Below are 17,738 nucleotides of genomic sequence, written 5' to 3' on the forward strand. Positions count from 1 at the left end.
GGCTGGAGCAGCTCTGCTCTGGAGCCAGGCTGAGAGAGCTGGGCTGGGGCAGCCTGGAGAAGAGAAGGCTCCTGAAGGGGAGACCTGAGAGCAGCTCCAGTGCCTGAAGGGGCTGCAGGGAACCTGCAGAGGGGCTTGGGACAAGGGCCTGCAGGGACAGGCCAAGGGGAATGGCTTTAAGCTGCCCGAGGTTGAGGAGACTGAGATGAGCTCTTAGGCAAAAGCTCTTCCCTGTGAGGGTGCTGAGGCGCTGGCACAGGGTGCCCAGAGAAGCTGTGGCTGCCCCATCCCTGGCAGTGTTCAAGGCCAGGTTGGACACAGGGGCTTGGAGCAAGCTGCTCTAGTGGAAGGTGTCCCTGCCTGTGGCAAGGGTTGGAGCTGGATGAGCTTTAAGGTCCCTTCCAACCCAAACCAGGCTGGGATTCTATGTATAACTCAGTAGCCTGGCAAAGGGTGAGGTAACCTGTGCAGGCAAATATTTTTTAAGGGATTCCTTTATACCACATCTCTGTAGTAGCCTCTCTTCTATCATCACACTGGATGTAAACAGTATGTGAAATTACAATATTCTATTACATTGGTTTCTCTTTTCTCTGGAGCCAGCCTAGAGGCCAGTGAAGAATAACTTGGTTATTGAATTCATTTGTTAAATATTAATCTATAGCTCTGAAACGAGAAAATAATGACAAGTAATACAGATTGACCTGACATATCTGGCTACTCACTGTGGATAATATAGAAGGCATTTAAATGTTCTCTGAGAATTACTCTAAACCCAGCACAAAGTTGCAAAGGAAATCACCATTATGAATAAAGTATCTTACTTTGTCCCCTGAGGGTTTATAGTATTTACATTCCTTTCCTTATATATGTTTACTAGGAGAGAACAACATAAATACCTGTAAGGAAAGATATCATTGTAGAATGATAAGAAATTGTACTTCTTTGTTTAAATACTAAAAAGTGCAAGGATCTCGGATAAATTGTGTTTCTTGTTTTGTAATTTACTATGGATATAAATGTACCAAATCCAGTTTGGGACTAACTGGCAGGTGAAAGGCATCAGGCTTACCCTTATTACTGACTGCTTCGTGCATGTCCTGAATGCAGGCAGTTTGTCAGTGACAGAGGACACCTTGTAGAGCTCTACTCGGGCAGTACAATGACCCGGGTGACTCCCAGTTCAGTGTGAGCAGACAAGCATCCAAGCCACTCAGGACTCTCAAGGTATCTTTCTTAAAGATGGAGTTCTTTTATTTGTGACAAATCTCTAAAGTCTTCTGGACCTTCTTGACCTTGTTAGAGGTTTTAAAGGGCAAAAACCTTGTGAAGTCATATACAGAGGCTGCAGTTGTTGGCTGCCAAACCAAAACCTAATGTACAAGCTGCTTATTGAATGAAGAATAGCCTGTTCAAAAGCAACCAGATGCCATTGAAATGGGAAGGGCTCAAAAGGTCACCTTTTATATAGGGTGGGTCATGTTCAACCTTCGCTAAGCTCATAGATGTGGGGCATATCTGTGCTGGTGTTCTGACTCTGGATTAAGTAAGGACAGAGTTTCTTTCTTTGGCAGTTGGCTCAGCTCTTCTGTCACCACTTACAGCCCTCCAAAACACTGCTTCAAAGGCCTGGCAAGACTTACTGGTGTCTGCCCTTCAGAAGATTTCAGAGGCCCCTGAATCTGTGGGAATGGGGATACAAACTATGTAATTTTAAACTATTAAATATAGAAAAGCTTTACCTTTCAATGGTAATATAAATTGCAGTGACTTGTTGTTCTTTTTTGCCTCTTCAATGTGGGAAATTTGTCATGTAAACCAGTAATTAGTGATGGGTTTCTGCCTCTCATTCAGCATCTCCTGCATTGGGTTTGCTCAGCCTTTTATTAAATAAGACATTAGTAAGGGAGGGTTGCAGAAGTTTGCTACATCAGCATCTCTTCGCAGCTTCCAGATCCTATTTCTTTGTATTATTGTTTAGCAGGGCTGGTACTGTATGTTTTGGAGGTTTGATCAGTGCTCTGTGTTGTGGCTTTACTACACTGTAGGAAGATGTGGCTGATCAAACCCAAATTAGAATGGTGGATTCTTACTATTCAGGCTAAATGACTATTTGAATGCATCAGAATTTGATGTGATGGTTTCAAATGTCAGTCATAGGTATAGGTTGAATAGAGGCTATCACCACATTTGCTGTTATTCTGGGGGAGCTAAAAGTAAAGTTGCGATTAGGATAGGGTAGAATTAACTGATGCTGATTCTGCCTCTAACGTAACAAGTAGCACTCACTATGGGATGGGCACAGTGTGGTGATAGAAAGGAAATAAAGAAGGCATGAAGTATGTATTTTACTGATTCTTCTCGTGTCAGTCCCTTCAGCTTATCCTCTTCACCTTTCTTTTCCCCTTTTCTCCACTTCTGTTGCGTCTAGAAGACTAACTCCATCACTGGAAAGATTTAAGCTCCCCACCACAAACACATCCTTATGTGTAACACTGGCTGTACAGCTTATATTTTATTTCCTTGTAATCTTTCCCAGGTTTTAGCAGGACTGCATCTAGCTCTTCTCACATCACTGTCACCCTCCCAGCTCTTTACCAATCATTACTCTGACTTACAGCCTTTGCTGTCCTTTCCTATCCATTCTCAAGTGGCTTCTATTTTCACACTGAAGCACTCTTCCTTGGCACCAGTTTTCCTGGCTTCTTACCTTTCTACAGCTTCCAGTTCATTGATATATTCTTTTGCCTTGCTCTAAGTTTCCTCCTAGACATTTCTGCTATGTTTGATTCATTTGCATCCCCCTCTCATTTTTGCTTGTCTCCCATTGCCTGGGTTGCTCTTATTCCCAGTGCTAGCTCGTCTCAGCAATTACATCTTCTGCCTTAGGCATCAACCTGAAGATCACATCCATGTCAGCCCTGTGACATTTCCACCACAGATCTATTCCCTCCTCTGCTGCAGTCTTTGTGACTGAGTTCTTTCCCAGTACAAATGACTATTTCTATATTCTTGACTCTCACTTCTACCTTCTCCTTTCCTCTGCTTTCTCTGTTCGCTTGTCTTTATTGGTTTAGTCCAAGAGAAAATTGTCATTTTATAGCTTTTTTCCTCCCTTACCTTGGTTTAATTTTCCCCTTTTCCTCAAAATCAGACGTTCCTCAACTGCTCTGTTCCCCTAAACTCACTTGCTTCAATGACCCCATTCTAACTCCAATTTCTAGTCTCCTGCGTGATCACCATTTAGATAACCTCTTGAAGGGGGACAGTGATTTCACTGCCTCCTCCTTGGCATCACATTGCCTCTTCACCTCTCTCTGAGCTAATGGAGCTCATCAGCTTCTAGAGTTTCTCTGCTGGAAGTCCATCATGGATCCTCTTCCAAACCGTCTTCTACCCTGGACGACTGGCAGAAATCCAGATGTTAAGTAGCAACAGTGCTGTGAGATTCCATAATGTTGCTGGCCCAAAAGGTATTTTACATCAAGTGTGCTCAAATTATAGTCTAAAAGAAAGATACTGGCTCCTGAGAGTCTGATTAAGCCCTTCCCTTGAGCATCCTCTGCTATTAATAAAGGCTCTAGAGATGGCCATTCTCCTGAGTGACCTTTACAGTCCAGTGCTTGCACAGATGCCTGTCTTAAACCAAGCAAACAGTGATGTATGAGGGACCTCAAAGTCCTGCCAGGACTAACAAGTGCAAAGGTACACACTCTATTGCTTCAGGAGCACATATTACATGTATGCATTTATTAAATTGCTTGAATAACAATTAAAAATATGGGGTGGATGTTGTCTCTGGTTTATATTTTATCATGATTGGCACATGTCTTAATTTTCGTATTGTTTGAAAACTTGTAAGAGATCCTTATTTTTGCTTTTAAAGACAGAATGCTGAAAGCTAGGATTTTGGAAAAGGAGGCTCTGTACTTGATTAAAAATGTTTCCTCTTTGTTTCCTTCCTTTGAAAAAGAAGGAAAAGTAATACCAGAAAACTGGAATCCCTTGGAATAATTTTCTAACTAATTTGCTGTCAGATTAGCTCTATCTTTTTGGGATGCCCTGCTCCTGTGTATGGATCAATAGAATCCCAGCCTGGTTTGTGTTGGAAGGGACCTTAAAGCTCCTCCAGCTCCAACCCCTGCCACGGGCAGGGACCCCTTCCACTAGAGCAGCTTGCTCCAAGCCCCTGTGTACAACCTGGCCTTGAACACTGCCAGGGATGGGGCAGCCACAGCTTCTCTGGGCACCCTGTGCCAGCGCCTCAGCACCCTCACAGGGAAGAGCTTGTGCCTTATATATGGATGGAGCAAGGACCTAAATAACAGAGGGGACCTTCCTGGCTGTTTTCATCTCAGTGTGCTTCTAGAGAGCATGCTGTGTGGAAGTTACTCTGCCATGGATTCAGACTGCTGTGAAAAGGCCACTAAGAGCTCGTCCTGTCCTGCTGAAGCATGTAGGACATTCCACAGTTGCCTCTTCCTTGCCATTTTGTTTTATCCTGGCAATCACAACATATGAAACAGGTAAATACAGTGCTACTGTAAAGAAAAAGTATGTATTCTTGTTGCTTAGCAATTGCTCTGAACACAAGGAAGAGCAGCCTTTGATGAGGAATTACATGCTTGGAAATGTTTACCACCTGTATCGGTTATTCTGGTAAAAGATATTGAAATGTATTAAATGATACTAAAACCTTGTGCCATCCTGGACACATTGGTAACCTAGGAAGCTCGTACGGAAACTCACCCAAGTACACTTCAACCTTTGAAGTTTTCCTTAACTGTCCTTGTTCTTCCAAGTGCTTTTGTCTTCCTGATAGTGCTACCAGGCCCTTTTATCATCTTTCCCCCCCTCCTTAGCTCTTCCTTTGTATTCCTGGCCCCTTTTCTGAATTTTCCTCTTGGAATACTGATCCTATTGCACAAAATAATCTCTGTCTATAGATAAATTATTGCGTTACACTATGTTACTGGGACATTACAGAAGGTCAGGAAAGAGTGAGATGCATGTTGACCACCTTCATTTGTATGTTAGAAGAACTTCAGTAGACTGGTCCTTGTACCTGGTATCCTCTCCAGGTGTTGTGGTACCCGAAGTGTTGCCTCCTGTTGCTGATGGCAGCCTCAGCAAGTATAGTGAATTATTGTAAGGTTTATTCTGATACCAAGCTTCCAGCTAGCTCAAGTCTCTAGAGGTGTTCTTATTCTCACCTCTTGGCTTATCCTGGTGTAAAGAGGCATATCTTGATGGAATTCCAATACTACAAAGCAGTAGAGACTTTATAGATGCTGACTGAACAGTCCTCTGTGCGTGCAACATCAGAAACTGTCAGCATAAAGGATGATACCAATGCTTCTGATACCTAAATGGGGCCTAAAAGAAACCTGGAGAGGGACTTGTTACAAGGGCCTGTAGGGACAGGCCAAGGGGAATGGCTTTAATCTGCCAGAGGGGAGACTGAGATGAGCTCTTAGGCAGAAGCTCTTCCCTGGGAGGGTGCTGAGGCGCTGGCACAGGGTGCCCAGAGAAGCTGTGGCTGCCCCATCCCTGGCAGTGTTCAAGGCCAGGTTGGACACAGGGGCTTGGAGCAAGCTGCTCTAGTGGAAGGGGTCCCTGCCTGTGGCAGGGGTTGGAGCTGGAGGAGCTTTAAGGTCCCTTCCAACACAAACCATTCTGGGATTCTATGATGGTAGCTGTAATGGAAAGAGATTGTCAGGTAACTGATAGCTCCCAGTGCCACCAAGATCTGGAAGATATTTAACAGATTTCTTGTGCTAATGGTCAGCCTTCAGAACACTGTGAGGGTGTGTGCTTTCTTTGCTCCATCAACTGCCTGTGCACATCTTGCCAGAGCACCTTTTGCAGGCTATGGGGCTGACATTTCATTACTCATTTATGAATGCCCTAATAATAAGCATTTCCTAATGGAGACTTCTTCTGAGACATCTCTGGATTTGGGTAAGGGAAGTACGTCCTCAGTGTGAGGAGCATGCCACTGGACAAGCACGTTTTATTGCAGACTGCTTTTAGAACATGCATTTCCCTTTATTCTCCTTACCATTTAAATAGCTTTATGGAAAGGCAGGGAAATGCTGTTTCTCTGATACCAGTTTAATTCTCTCCCCCCCCCCCCCCCCCATTATCCCATTTTATTTCCTGGTGAGTTAGAAAATTCATTTTTCCTGTTTGGAATTCCAGATTCTAAGCGTTTGTGTGGATTTCATTTCTCATTCAGCACAGCTCTCAAGCATCCCTTTGTCTTTGACTGCCTGTCAGTACAGTCGAGATGTCACAGTCTAACACGTCATAATTCCTAAAGCATTAAACATTCCTGTTGTGCTACTGTGTGGACCTCTCAGTATTAGCTAGCACTGCATGGCCAGGGTGCTTAGGTTAGGCTCAGGCAGAGCCTTCTCTTTTTGTGTGTTTTCTGTTTGCCTGTTTGGTTTTAAATAAGTGTGAATGGTGAATAGCACAGTAGCAGGTTAGGTAGAATGTCTGGTTACTCCTCTATAGTCTCTGCTCCAGGGAAGCTCTCTATAGCAAACCTTTTGCTTGAGTCTGGTAATGGTTTTGTAAAGTCTTTTGGGATGTATGAATGAAAAGAACACTGGAATGAGATAGGCCTGATGGGGATCTGTTGTGTGCTTGATGCCCATACTGTGTAATCAAACTCTTGCACTCAGATCAGAGCACTCCCCGTGTCCTGCCTGGTTACACTCCTTCCTGTCTTCCCTTCTTTCAAAGGAATTATTGTATTCGCATTTCAGGTCACCTACTTTTGACCAGTTAAAAAGACACTGTCGCTGCCTGTAGTATTTGTGATGTTCTTACTACCAGCATCAAATCTTGTCTTTAACTTCCTTGCTTGGATTAATCAGTTTTTTAGCCTTGCAAGTGTGCAAGTTGGTTTCATGGTGTTTATGTCCAGAACAAAAAACCCTGGTGTTTGTGTTTCTAAATACATTTATTGTTTAAATGAATTGGAATTATCTTGCAGGGAATTGCCAGCTCCCCACCCTTTGCAATTCCCCTCTATTTCCTCTCCCTGTGTTTGTTGCTGGGTCGGGCTGTGCAGTGTCTGGCAGTGATCTTGCCCTTTGACCGTTCATAAATCCCAGCACAGTAAAGGATGCTGCCGTGGCAGCGTTCAGCTTCATCTGTGGATGCTTTGTTCCTGCAAAATATTCCTTGCCTTTGTGGTTTTATTCCCCTCTATTAGACCTGTCCTTCCTGTCCCACCCGAGCCCTGCTCATGCCTCTGTCGGAGATACCGATGCTGCTGGCATCCCGGGGTGCTCCGGGGGCGCCCAGGGACAGTGTGACGGTGTGAGACGGCTCATTAAGATTTCATGGGAATCCAACACGCTCATCATAGAGCTGAGCAGGGTCCAGTTGTCAAAATAATACCGAGCCAATAAGCATGGCATGGGTGGAGCTACTGCAGAACCGGTGAAACTCATTCTGAATGGAGACCTTTTTGTTAAACACCCTGGGCCTGAATGAATGGGGTTACTTGGCTTGTGAGCCAAGCTAGGGAGTTCCTTGGGTTTATTAGTGAAAAATCCAGTGTTTTTCTGTTCAGGATGCGAAGCCAAAACGCTATAGGAAAGGGATTGATCGCGAGCTGGCTGCCATGAATTTTTCATGAGCTGGTGTGCGGGGCTGAATGGCTCCGGCGCGCGTCGGAGGGGAGCTGGCAGCGAGCTGCATCCACACACAGCCTGCTGACACACAAACACTTTGGCGCATTTTCAGAGGGAGAGCTGGGCTGATAAAGGGCTTTCTGACAGCCCTGGCTTATCGGCCTTCGATTTATGCTGCTCTTGCTTCAGGCAGCCTTTCCATTCGGAGCCCAGCCTCGTGAATGAGCGGGGTGAGCTCTGCCCGTGGGTCAGCGCTTCTAGTCTGCGGCGGTGCCTGCGTGATGTGGTTTTGGTGCGTTCTCTGAATGGTGAGAGCTCACACAACGTCCAAGCTATGACAGCAAAAGAGTCTTCTAGGGAACTTACTACTCCAGAGTCCGAGATTTACATAAGGACTTTCAAAGAACAAATGCATCTCGAGCTCGAGCTTCCCAAGCTGCCCGGGAACAGACCGACGTCTCCAAAAATTTCTCCTCGCAGTTCTCCAAGGAACTCTCCGTGCTTCTTCAGAAAGTTGCTGGTGAATAAAAGCATCCGCCAGCGTCGTCGCTTCACGGTGGCACACACCTGGTAAGGTCCGCTGGGTGTATCAGTGTGGTTTTATAGAGCAGACTGTGTGCGGCTGGGGTTTTAACAGGGGAAAAATGAGCTGAGATTCATTCACGGTACTCCCTGCAAGTGTTAAATGAATAGAGCAGAAGGCAGCCCAAGTCTGTATAATGCAGTGCCTTGACAATTGTCATTCAGCTTCTGCTCTCCAGAATAAATGCAGCCCATTATTCATGCGTGCCGTGGTTAATCTCTGTTGAACAAAGGCAGCAGCCGGTAACTTTCCCAGGCATGATGTTGTTGTAGGTAGAACACATGAATTCGTTTCTGAGCCTTCAAGATGTGGTTTTGTCTTTGCCCCCGCCAGCTCCGGCTGCAGATGACAGTACAGGTGATGTGGGCAGGTTACACTGGAGTTAAATGCTGGAAAGGGCTTTAACTTCCCTGTGAGGGGCTTTTAAACAGTTTTTCTGGCTACAAATATCCTTCTTTCAGCTATTTTTGCAAGGGAACCCCAGCTAAGAGGCTGCTTTTTCCTCCCTGTCAGTTACTAACCCCAAATAGTCCATTTGCGTGCCACTGGAGCTGGTTGTGAGCTGCCTCTGACTGTCAGTTATCCTGGATAAACCATGCCATAAGCAGGAATCAAAATACGCAGTTCAGGAATGTCTGTAAGAGTCTCATTAGCTCATTTTCTCTCTTTATTCTATATGGGTCTTGTAGGGGCCACCTTCCAAATTCCCAAAGTCTCCATAAATATGCAGGACCTGACTGTGGGAATCAAACCAGAAAACTTTCAGTAACATGAATATTTTTAAAGCCTGCTCCATTCTTTTCCTATCCCCGAAACTGAATCAGAGGAGGGAGGATGAGGTTATCCCATTTGTATGTGGCTGGGGCAGTTGTTCTGGGGTATCTGGAATAACTCCATCATTGTCTGCTGCTTTTTTAAGGTAGAAAATGAATTAAAAATTGTTTAATTCAAATGTTTCAAAGCTGCATTTACTTCTGAAGTGAATTACTAATTGCTTGGAGTGGATTAGTAGCTCTTGCACTTGTTATGTGCTTTAAACACCAAGGAAGATAAGAGGAAAAACTAAACTTGGATACTAGGGAATTGTACTGAATCAAACTGGGATAACTGACTGTTTAATTCCTTTTTGAAATTAATTTGGGGTGGAGCAGCATTCAGTTCAAATTAGGATTCTGGAATCATGGAGACTTCCTGATTTATTTATTATTTCCTTTAATCCAAGCAGTAATCACAGCCACCCAAACTGGGTACGTGCTGTAACCCCACTGAACCAGTATGTTCTTTAGCTTCCTCAAGCATTTGAATTGGTTGTAGTCAGTCGAGTTTAGGTTGATCCACATTAATTCTCTGAGCATCTGTCGTATCTCTCAGCACTGGAACAGTGGGGGCTGCTTGTGGCCCCCCTAGTGTTGCTAGGAATGTGTGCTGTGGGAAGATGCTGCTGCTGGGAATTAGTAGGGCAGGATGTGGTCAGACTCAGTACAGGGAATCTGTATTGTTTGTTGAAAGATAAATATATATATACACACATATACTTATAGGTGTAACTACTAATCTCTACTTGAATCAACTTGTACAGGAGGTGGGATTGCTCTAAGTTAATTCTTCAATGGAAAGATCTCATCCTCTTTCCGTTTTTCCTTCAAGTTTTTACTGTCAGGTGGTTATGAACTGCACACGAGTGTTTTAACCCCAGGTAAGAAGCAAACTCTTGTAGAAATGAAGAAAATCCCCCTTAGAAAGAAAGGTTTCAAGAATGGTTGCGTGTGAGTGTGTGTTTAACGCAGTCAAAACACGGAACAAACCCAGGCATCTTTTCAGTTTGCTTTATCATGTTCTAAACCAGGATTTAAAACTATTGAAGCATGATACAGCATTTCTGTGCAGTGTCTGTAAGCTGTGGCATGCGTGCTGTAGACTGTACTTTCAGGTGTGTCACTGAATGTGCTCAGTAGTTGTACCTTTGCTGCCCAGTGCATGGAAACATCATCACCTGTGCTGAGCCAAAATGCCGTTTATATAAGGTGCTCTTTGGTGGTGAGCTGGGAAGGGGTATCTGGGTAGAAGGGGTAGCTGGGTAGAGGAGTATCTGGGTAGAAGTAGTATGTGGGTAGGGGAGTATCTGGGTAGAAGGAGTATCTGGGTAGAAGGAGTATGTGGGTAGAGGAGTATCTGGGTAGAAGTAGTATGTGGGTAGAGGAGTATCTGGGTAGAAGTAGTATCTGGGTAGAAGTAGTATGTGGGTAGAGGAGTATCTGGGTAGAAGTAGTATCTGGGTAGAAGGAATGTCTGGGTAGAAGTAGTATGTGGGTAGAGGAGTATCTGGGTAGAAGTAGTATCTGGGTAGAAGTAGTATGTGGGTAGAGGAGTATCTGGGTAGAAGTAGTATCTGGGTAGAAGGAATGTCTGGGTAGAAGTAGTATGTGGGTAGAGGAGTATCTGGGTAGAAGTAGTATCTGGGTAGAAGGAATATCTGGGTAGAAGTAGTATGTGGGTAGAGGAGTATCTGGGTAGAAGTAGTATGTGGGTAGAGGAGTATCTGGGTAGAAGGAATATCTGGGTAGAAGGGATATCTGGGTAGAAGTAGTATGTGGGTAGAGGAGTATCTGGGTAGAAGTAGTATCTGGGTAGAAGGAATATCTGGGTAGAAGTAGTATGTGGGTAGAGGAGTATCTGGGTAGAGGAGTATCTGGGTAGAAGGAATATCTGGGTAGAAGTAGTATGTGGGTAGAGGAGTATCTGGGTGAAAGTAGTATCTGGGTAGAGGAGTATCTGGATAGAAGTAGTATCTGAGTAGAAGAGTATCCGAGTAGAAGCAGTATCTGGGTAGAGAAGTTATCTGAGTGGAAGTAGTATCTGGTTAGATGTAGTATCTATGTTGCAAAGGAATTACCTCACAAGTAAATGTGCAAGAAATATCAGCTACTCAGTAATGCTAAGCAAGGCAGTCAGTTCATGCTGTTGGATTTCATATCAGCTCTAATGTTCATAGCCTCATAAACAGCAAAGTTCCTCAGTTTGGGGTTTGTGGCGTGGTGAATTATGATCTGTCACAGCCTTTGCCATCATTGCTAATGTTGTTTCTTGATGAATCTTCTAGTCCCTTTTCTGTGCCTCTTATTTTCAGTGTTCTGCCTTCCCTTGCTCTGTAACTAATGGCCTTTTCTAGGCATTTTTCTTCTTTTATAACCAAATACATTTTGACTTCTTTCTCCTTATTATGCTGATGAAGCCTTTGTCATCACCAGTCCTCTCCAATATCCACTCACCAGATCTTCTCCAAACAGGAAAAGGAAAGCAACATTTCAGATGTTTTAAAACTCAAATGCTTCTGTTCTCTGGCTCTTTCTATTCCTTGGGATCCAGTTCTCATAACAATACATGACCAATGTGCTCTTTTGGATGTATGTCAAGCTGATCCCTTCCTCCTCCAAACCCCTTTAACCGTTTGCCACGGCTGCTGTTGCTGTGTCCGGTCTTCAAATGCCCCATTTCCTATAAAACAGCAGCACAAAAACTCTTCAAGCGTTTGGCCTTTTTCCTCCACCAGAATCCTCAGGTCTCGTTCTTGTTTTCTTGCATCATAGAATCGTAGTCCTGGAGATCCTGAAAGCCCAAATCCTATTTCTTCCTTTCTTTTCCCTTGTATCAGTTGCATTTTGAGGGGGGGTGTGAGGAGAAGAGCAGGCAGTAGCTGCCACAACTTGATACCTGACTTGATATTCCCCATCCCTGGCAGCGTTCAAGGCCAGGCTGGACACAGGGGCTTGGAGCAAGCTGCTCTAGTGGAAGGTGTCCCTGCCCATGGCAGGGGTTGGAGCTGGATTATATTTACTTTCACTTAACTTATTTAGTTAAGTAGGTTTTATTATCTTGCAGTATTTGTCTTCAAGCTTATAAATAGCTCTTCAATAATATTTATAAAGCCTAGAGGACTTAGTTTGTTAATATATAGACAGTCATTGCCTATACCAACCTCTGTGATTTATAGAATATGATGTTTATTGTCTTAACTAAGACTTTTGTGGTTTTTTTTTCCAATTAATTCACATTTCCCTTTCATTATTTTGGTGGTTTTAAGCCTGTTTTTTTTCTTTATACCTGTTTTCTAGTTATAAAGCAACAACAGAACAGAAAAGGTATGCTATGAAGTTTTGCTCTGTTTATTCTTTTGGTTCTCCTTCAATGCAGTTGAAATGCAGACATGTGTTTGCTTTCTAAAATACAATGTAAAGTGTAAATCATATGGTAGCCTGAATCTTTTGAAAACAAGCTCTGTTTTCATTACACAATAATCTGCAGTGGTGGAATTCCGTAAGTTAAATAGTATGGCACAATCCAGTCAGAGGGGAAGCGTTTGAGTTTTTTCCAAGCCTGGTGAATAACAACTGATGGGTTTAATTACTTGAAGCTGCCAAATGCACTAGAGGCAAATCAAAGCTATCAGAAGATGTCACGTTTTGGTTTGCTTTCTGATCACTGTGCTTCTAGAACCAAATAAGAAAGACTTACCTAGTAGCAAGGTAGGGCTTCAGAAAATGCAGGGTTTGGGGACTGCCCGTGTGCTTGAAATTGGTGAGGGATATGTAAGATACATGAGTGTCTTCAGTGTTTTGTTGGAGTTATTGTGGTGTGTTCAAGTCACCTGTATGGTGGAGTGGAGCATCTCTGCTATGGTGATAGGCTGAGAGAGCTGGGCTGGTTCAGCCTGGAGAAGAGAAGGATCCTTAAGGGGAGAGCTTAGAGCAGCTCCAGTGCCTGAAGGGGCTGCAGGAAAGCTGGAGAGGGGCTTGGGACAAGGGCCTGTAGGGACAGGCCAAGGGGAATGGCTTTAAGCTGCTAGAGGGGAGCCTGAGATGAGCTCTCAGGCAGAAGCTCTTCCCTGTGAGGGTGCTGAGGTGCTGGCACAGGGTGCCCAAAGAAGCTGTGGCTGCCCCATCCCTGGCAGTGTTCAAGGCCAGGCTGGACACAGGGGCTTGGAGCAAGCTGCTCTAGTGGAAGGTGTCCCTGCCCGTGGCAGGGGTTGGAGCTGGAGGAGCTTTAAGGTCCCTTCCAACACAAACCATTCCAGGATTCTATGACCGTGTCCCAGTGGAGTACTTTACAGCACCAAGCCCTTCTGTGTCTGACTGTGATGAGGTGGCCTTTGCCCTGGGCTGGCATCAAACACACCACTGCCCCTGATCTGAGATTTCCTGGCCAGCTTCAGCCAATACTTGGGCTCGAGGAGCTGACTTCTGGTTTTGAGACAAAGCCAGTGTCTCTCACATAGCCTGAAGGTACATGATATGCATTTGGACCCCTTTCAACTTTGAGATATATATATATATATCAGGATGCATTGCCGTAGTTCCAGCTTTGAATAACACACTTGTCTTTAGTTTGAGTGGGCCTGTTTGCAGTTCTTGCTGTCTGTTGATGTGACTTTAAGCTTTTTATGGTTGTTTTTGTGTGTATTTTGGAGAAACAGGGTGATTCTCTTGCTTTCTGGGGTTTCTCTCTTGAGCCGGGGCTGCTATTGGACACACAGGATTGCTCATTTATCTACTGAAAGTCCCAGGAGAAACAAGCTGAAGTGAGTAGGGAAAAGGATGGAGAAACCAGAAGGTTCCTCTCTTTTCCTCTGCTTAATATGTTCTCCCATCTGTCCTGAGGAGACTTCCTGTGTGCTAACAGTGAGTGGCAGGAAGGATTGCAAAGGACATGACGGTGAGGAGGAAAGAGCTCTTCAGACAACAGAAATAAGCGCACTCAGCACACACAGAACCAGCTGTGAAATCTTTACATCGCTTCTGTCTATATATTGCCTCTAAACCCTCTCTGCAACCATGGGTGACAGAAAGGGGAAACTTCTTTCATTCCCCGGTGGGAAAACATGGTGTTAAAATGCTCAGTAACTGCTCAAGATTCAAGGAGATACAGCAGGTTATTATAGTAATGATAATTTGATTTGGATAGATTCAGCCATTTCTCTACAAGAAGGAGAGAGAAAAAGAGTGGATCCCTTCTAGGAGAAAAACCCCATTATTTCTGGAATTTGTAATACCTGCAAGTAAGGTTTTAATGTTCATAGTGTGCTTATCTATGGGGAATATGGATTTGGAGAGGTTTCATGACTTGCCATGGTTGTGAGACCTGCCTAGAGAATCTGTGACACCCAACTCTCATAAACAGGCTTCATGGTTAAGTGAATGTTGTCTGTGCTGAAATGGTTTCTTAAGGAAGCTTTGCTGTTGAATTTAGCTTTGCTGAAAGCTCTGTTGATGTGTGAAACTTGCCGTTGTGGTAGCATCTACAGCTTTGCGCTGTGTGTTTCTAGGAGGTACAGTTTGCTTCTTACGTGCTCAAGTTGGTTGCCAGGACAGATGAAAAACCACGAATGTGTCTGCCACATAATTTATGCAGTGTAGATTAGCTTCAGTGCAGAGCTGTGCATTCTCTGGTCCATCACTGGGGATTTTCTGGTCTTCTTCAGCTATTTTGTTTCTGAATAACCACCGTTACCTCTCGGTGTCTCTGCAGACATATAGTCAGGTTGGACAGGGCTTGGAGCAAGCTGCTCTAGTGGAAGGTGTCCCTGCCCATGGCAAGGGTTGGGACTGGATGAGCTTGAACCCAAACCATTGTGTGATTCGGTGATTCTCCATGTTTTACTTGTATTACCTATGAGAACATCATGTGGGTTTCGTGCATGTTTCTGTGTCGCATGGCACAAGTTTGGGGTAGTTTGACAAGTTGGGTTTGTAGGTTCTTTGTAACTATCATTGTAGGAGCATTGTGCAGTAGTCAGAACATTAGCTCAGGTTGAAACATGGGCAATGTTCTTGGCATGGATGAGTAAATGCAATGCCGCAGAAGATGCTCTGCTGGTTCTGGGATGGGCGGATTTGCCAACATAGACTTGAGGAAGTAGAAAGAAGAGATTTGGGAAGGATGGGAAAATCACAGTTGCTCTCAATTTCCTGTTGGACTATATGCATGGGTATGATACATAAAATGTAACTAAGAAACCTAAACTCTGCTCATGGGGCGCTCTGACTTTCATACCATGCTCGTGACTCAATAGGCAGCATTGCTTGACATGTGCGAGTTCCTCTCTCAGCACGATATAAAGCAAACCTGACAATAAATAACAGACTTTTATGTAATGAACTGAAATGGCAACGCACACACAAGCCTTAACACTAAAGTAAAACAGGACAACTGGTGCAACAGCAGCTGATGGTGTTTTAGGGTAAAATATCACTGTAGCTACCCATAGAACAAATTATTAATATGAAATATAGGTCTATTTCCCAAGAAATAAATACATAGATTCAATCTCTTCTGTTGGATGAACCTTTGGGAAGCACAGGAAGAAGATTCAGTATTAAATTTTTAGGTTTCTCAATTCTTTTGTTCTCTCAGTGCAGCACATGGGTATTGCTGAGGGGCAGAGCAGATATTGAATAATATATGAATAAGACTCTAGAGAAACAGCAATATATTACCTGATTTATTTTCTTCTTGTGGTAAAAAAAAACCTTTATTCTTTTGTGTTGGAGAAAATGCTTCATCTACTAGTAGCTCCTGATAAATATAGACCTTCCTTGTGATGTGGTGTGCTATAGTACACTCACATTTTCCATGTCGCTAGCGTGGGACACTTAACTGGGAATCAGGCTTGACCCAGATTGCTTTGGAGTTTGACTGTTTCCAATAAAACTGATAGACAGAAATGTGAGAAGAACTTGGAGTGAGAAGGCTGACAGGGGTTTGTAAATTCAAGTCAGCCCTTGTTTGTGAATCTGTGATTTTATCATGATAGAGCAATTTATTGCAGCTTTCTCCACAGCAGAGTTAAATGCTATGGAAATAAAGCATCTGCACGGCAGTTAATGGAATTAAATGAGGACCATTTCCTCAGTTTTCCCCTGAATCAATCTGTACTCGTCTGGAGAAAAGAGTTTTTGTTGCGCATCCAGCAGCTCCACGTGTCCAGTGTTGCATGGTTCAGTTTTTACTGTGAGGAAACCCCATCCCTGGCAGTGCTCAACGCCAGGTTGGACACAGGGGCTTGGAGCAAGCTGCTCTAGTGGAAGGTGTCCCTGCCTGTGGCAGGGGTTGGAGCTGGATGAGCTATAAGTTCCCTTCCAACCCAAACCGCTCTGTGATGACTTTTTGTTGTGTGTACAGCGTGTGATGCATCACGATGCAGATCTCAGAAAGGGAGGCTGGATAAAAATGTACTGCAGGTAGATTCCTACATATGCACATACTGAGTAATTTCCATTTCACTGCATGTTTGTCTTGGTACAGTAACTTCTCTGTTTCATTGATTTCTGGCAGAGCTAGCTGTCTAGACGTTGGCATGGAAAAGCAAGCGTGTTGCACCATCTGAAAGCATACCTCCTGAAAAGAAACATAAGGAGACATTAATCTTATTTTATCAGTCAAAGAAAGCAGAAATCGTTTGATTTTTCTCTTGGCTCAGGCACAGCTTTTACACTGACAATGGCTGGCAAAGTGCAAGTAGAAGAAAAATGCTGAAGAAATTACCTTTTATGATATTAACGCGTCATTTTTACCAGAGTACCCCATTATTTCCTGTGTGTTCTTAAAATGTACAGAATATAGCGTGTAATTTAACAGTTGCTTGCTCCCTTTTCAATATAGAAAGAACCATCTAAAGAGCTATCTGCAAATGAGAAACATTTTGTGCTGCTACTTCATTTCAGAAAGCTTTAATGAGCCCTGCTGACGTTGGACACATGCAGGTAATAACTGCATAATGATGGACAACTTCATTAGCTTAGAGGCAAAGTTTTCTTTCATAACAATAACGCAGAAGTAGCTCTTCTGTTTTATTGGATTCATTATTACTGAGGTAATTGGGGAGACTGAACCTGTACTGAGCTCAGAACATTGCAGAGCTCATGCCACAGAAATGAGATCTAAGGGAACTCAGCAAGCTTCACCTCAGTCCTTCTAGGTTTATGGGTATTTCAGATCCCTGTTGCTTAAAACAGTATACTAAGTCAAATTAGGCATTAATGTTTAAAGTTAATGGTTATCATAGACCTAATCATCTAGTTATGACTGAAGTTCCATCTGTTGGGTGCTCTGTACTGCAGGGTTCCTCTTTTTTAATCAGAGAAGACAATATGGTGGCTGAGCATGATCCTATCCTGTATTACTTAGATAAGAAATCCTCTTGCTTGTGTATGGGATATTTATTGTGTATTTTTTTGTGAGGGAAATGGGGAAAGAATGAAAAATAATCAAATATGACATGTGGAAACAAAGGAAGAGGCTGACAAGGAGTGCAGAGCTAAGGCAAAGGAGAGAATGGGGCAGGAGGTGCTGATGGGACACTAATCCTGTGGGAAACAGCTTCTAGGTGACTCTGAATGGATTCTAAGTGATGCAGTCACTGTTTGTCCCTAGCATGTTAGACTGTCCTTAGGCAGTTCCAGCTCTGGAATTCATGCTGATGGACTGATGCCATTGGAAGAGGCAAGCCTTTG

At 43.7% G+C, this 17,738-nt stretch overlaps 1 protein-coding gene across 2 annotated transcripts in view; it reads left to right on the forward strand.

Moving 5' to 3' along the window:
* PDE4B (phosphodiesterase 4B) overlaps positions 1-17,738 on the forward strand; it is a 223,590-nt gene that overhangs the window by 42,028 nt on the left and 163,824 nt on the right. The window contains exon 1 of one of the 2 annotated variants that reach the window (XM_062624427.1): positions 7,801-8,219. The exons of the other annotated variant lie outside the window; for it this stretch is intronic. Within the exon in view, the coding sequence (XP_062480411.1) occupies positions 7,984-8,219 (236 nt within the window). The 5' untranslated portion in view covers positions 7,801-7,983. Of the gene's footprint in view, positions 1-7,800; positions 8,220-17,738 lie in introns of those variants that run through there. 2 annotated transcript variants of the gene reach the window in all.

This window comes from Pezoporus occidentalis, unplaced genomic scaffold (genome assembly GCF_034315485.1).
Source record: "Pezoporus occidentalis ecotype Australia unplaced genomic scaffold, CSIRO_AGI_Poc_V1 ctg267, whole genome shotgun sequence".
Lineage (NCBI taxonomy): Eukaryota > Metazoa > Chordata > Aves > Psittaciformes > Psittacidae > Pezoporus > Pezoporus occidentalis.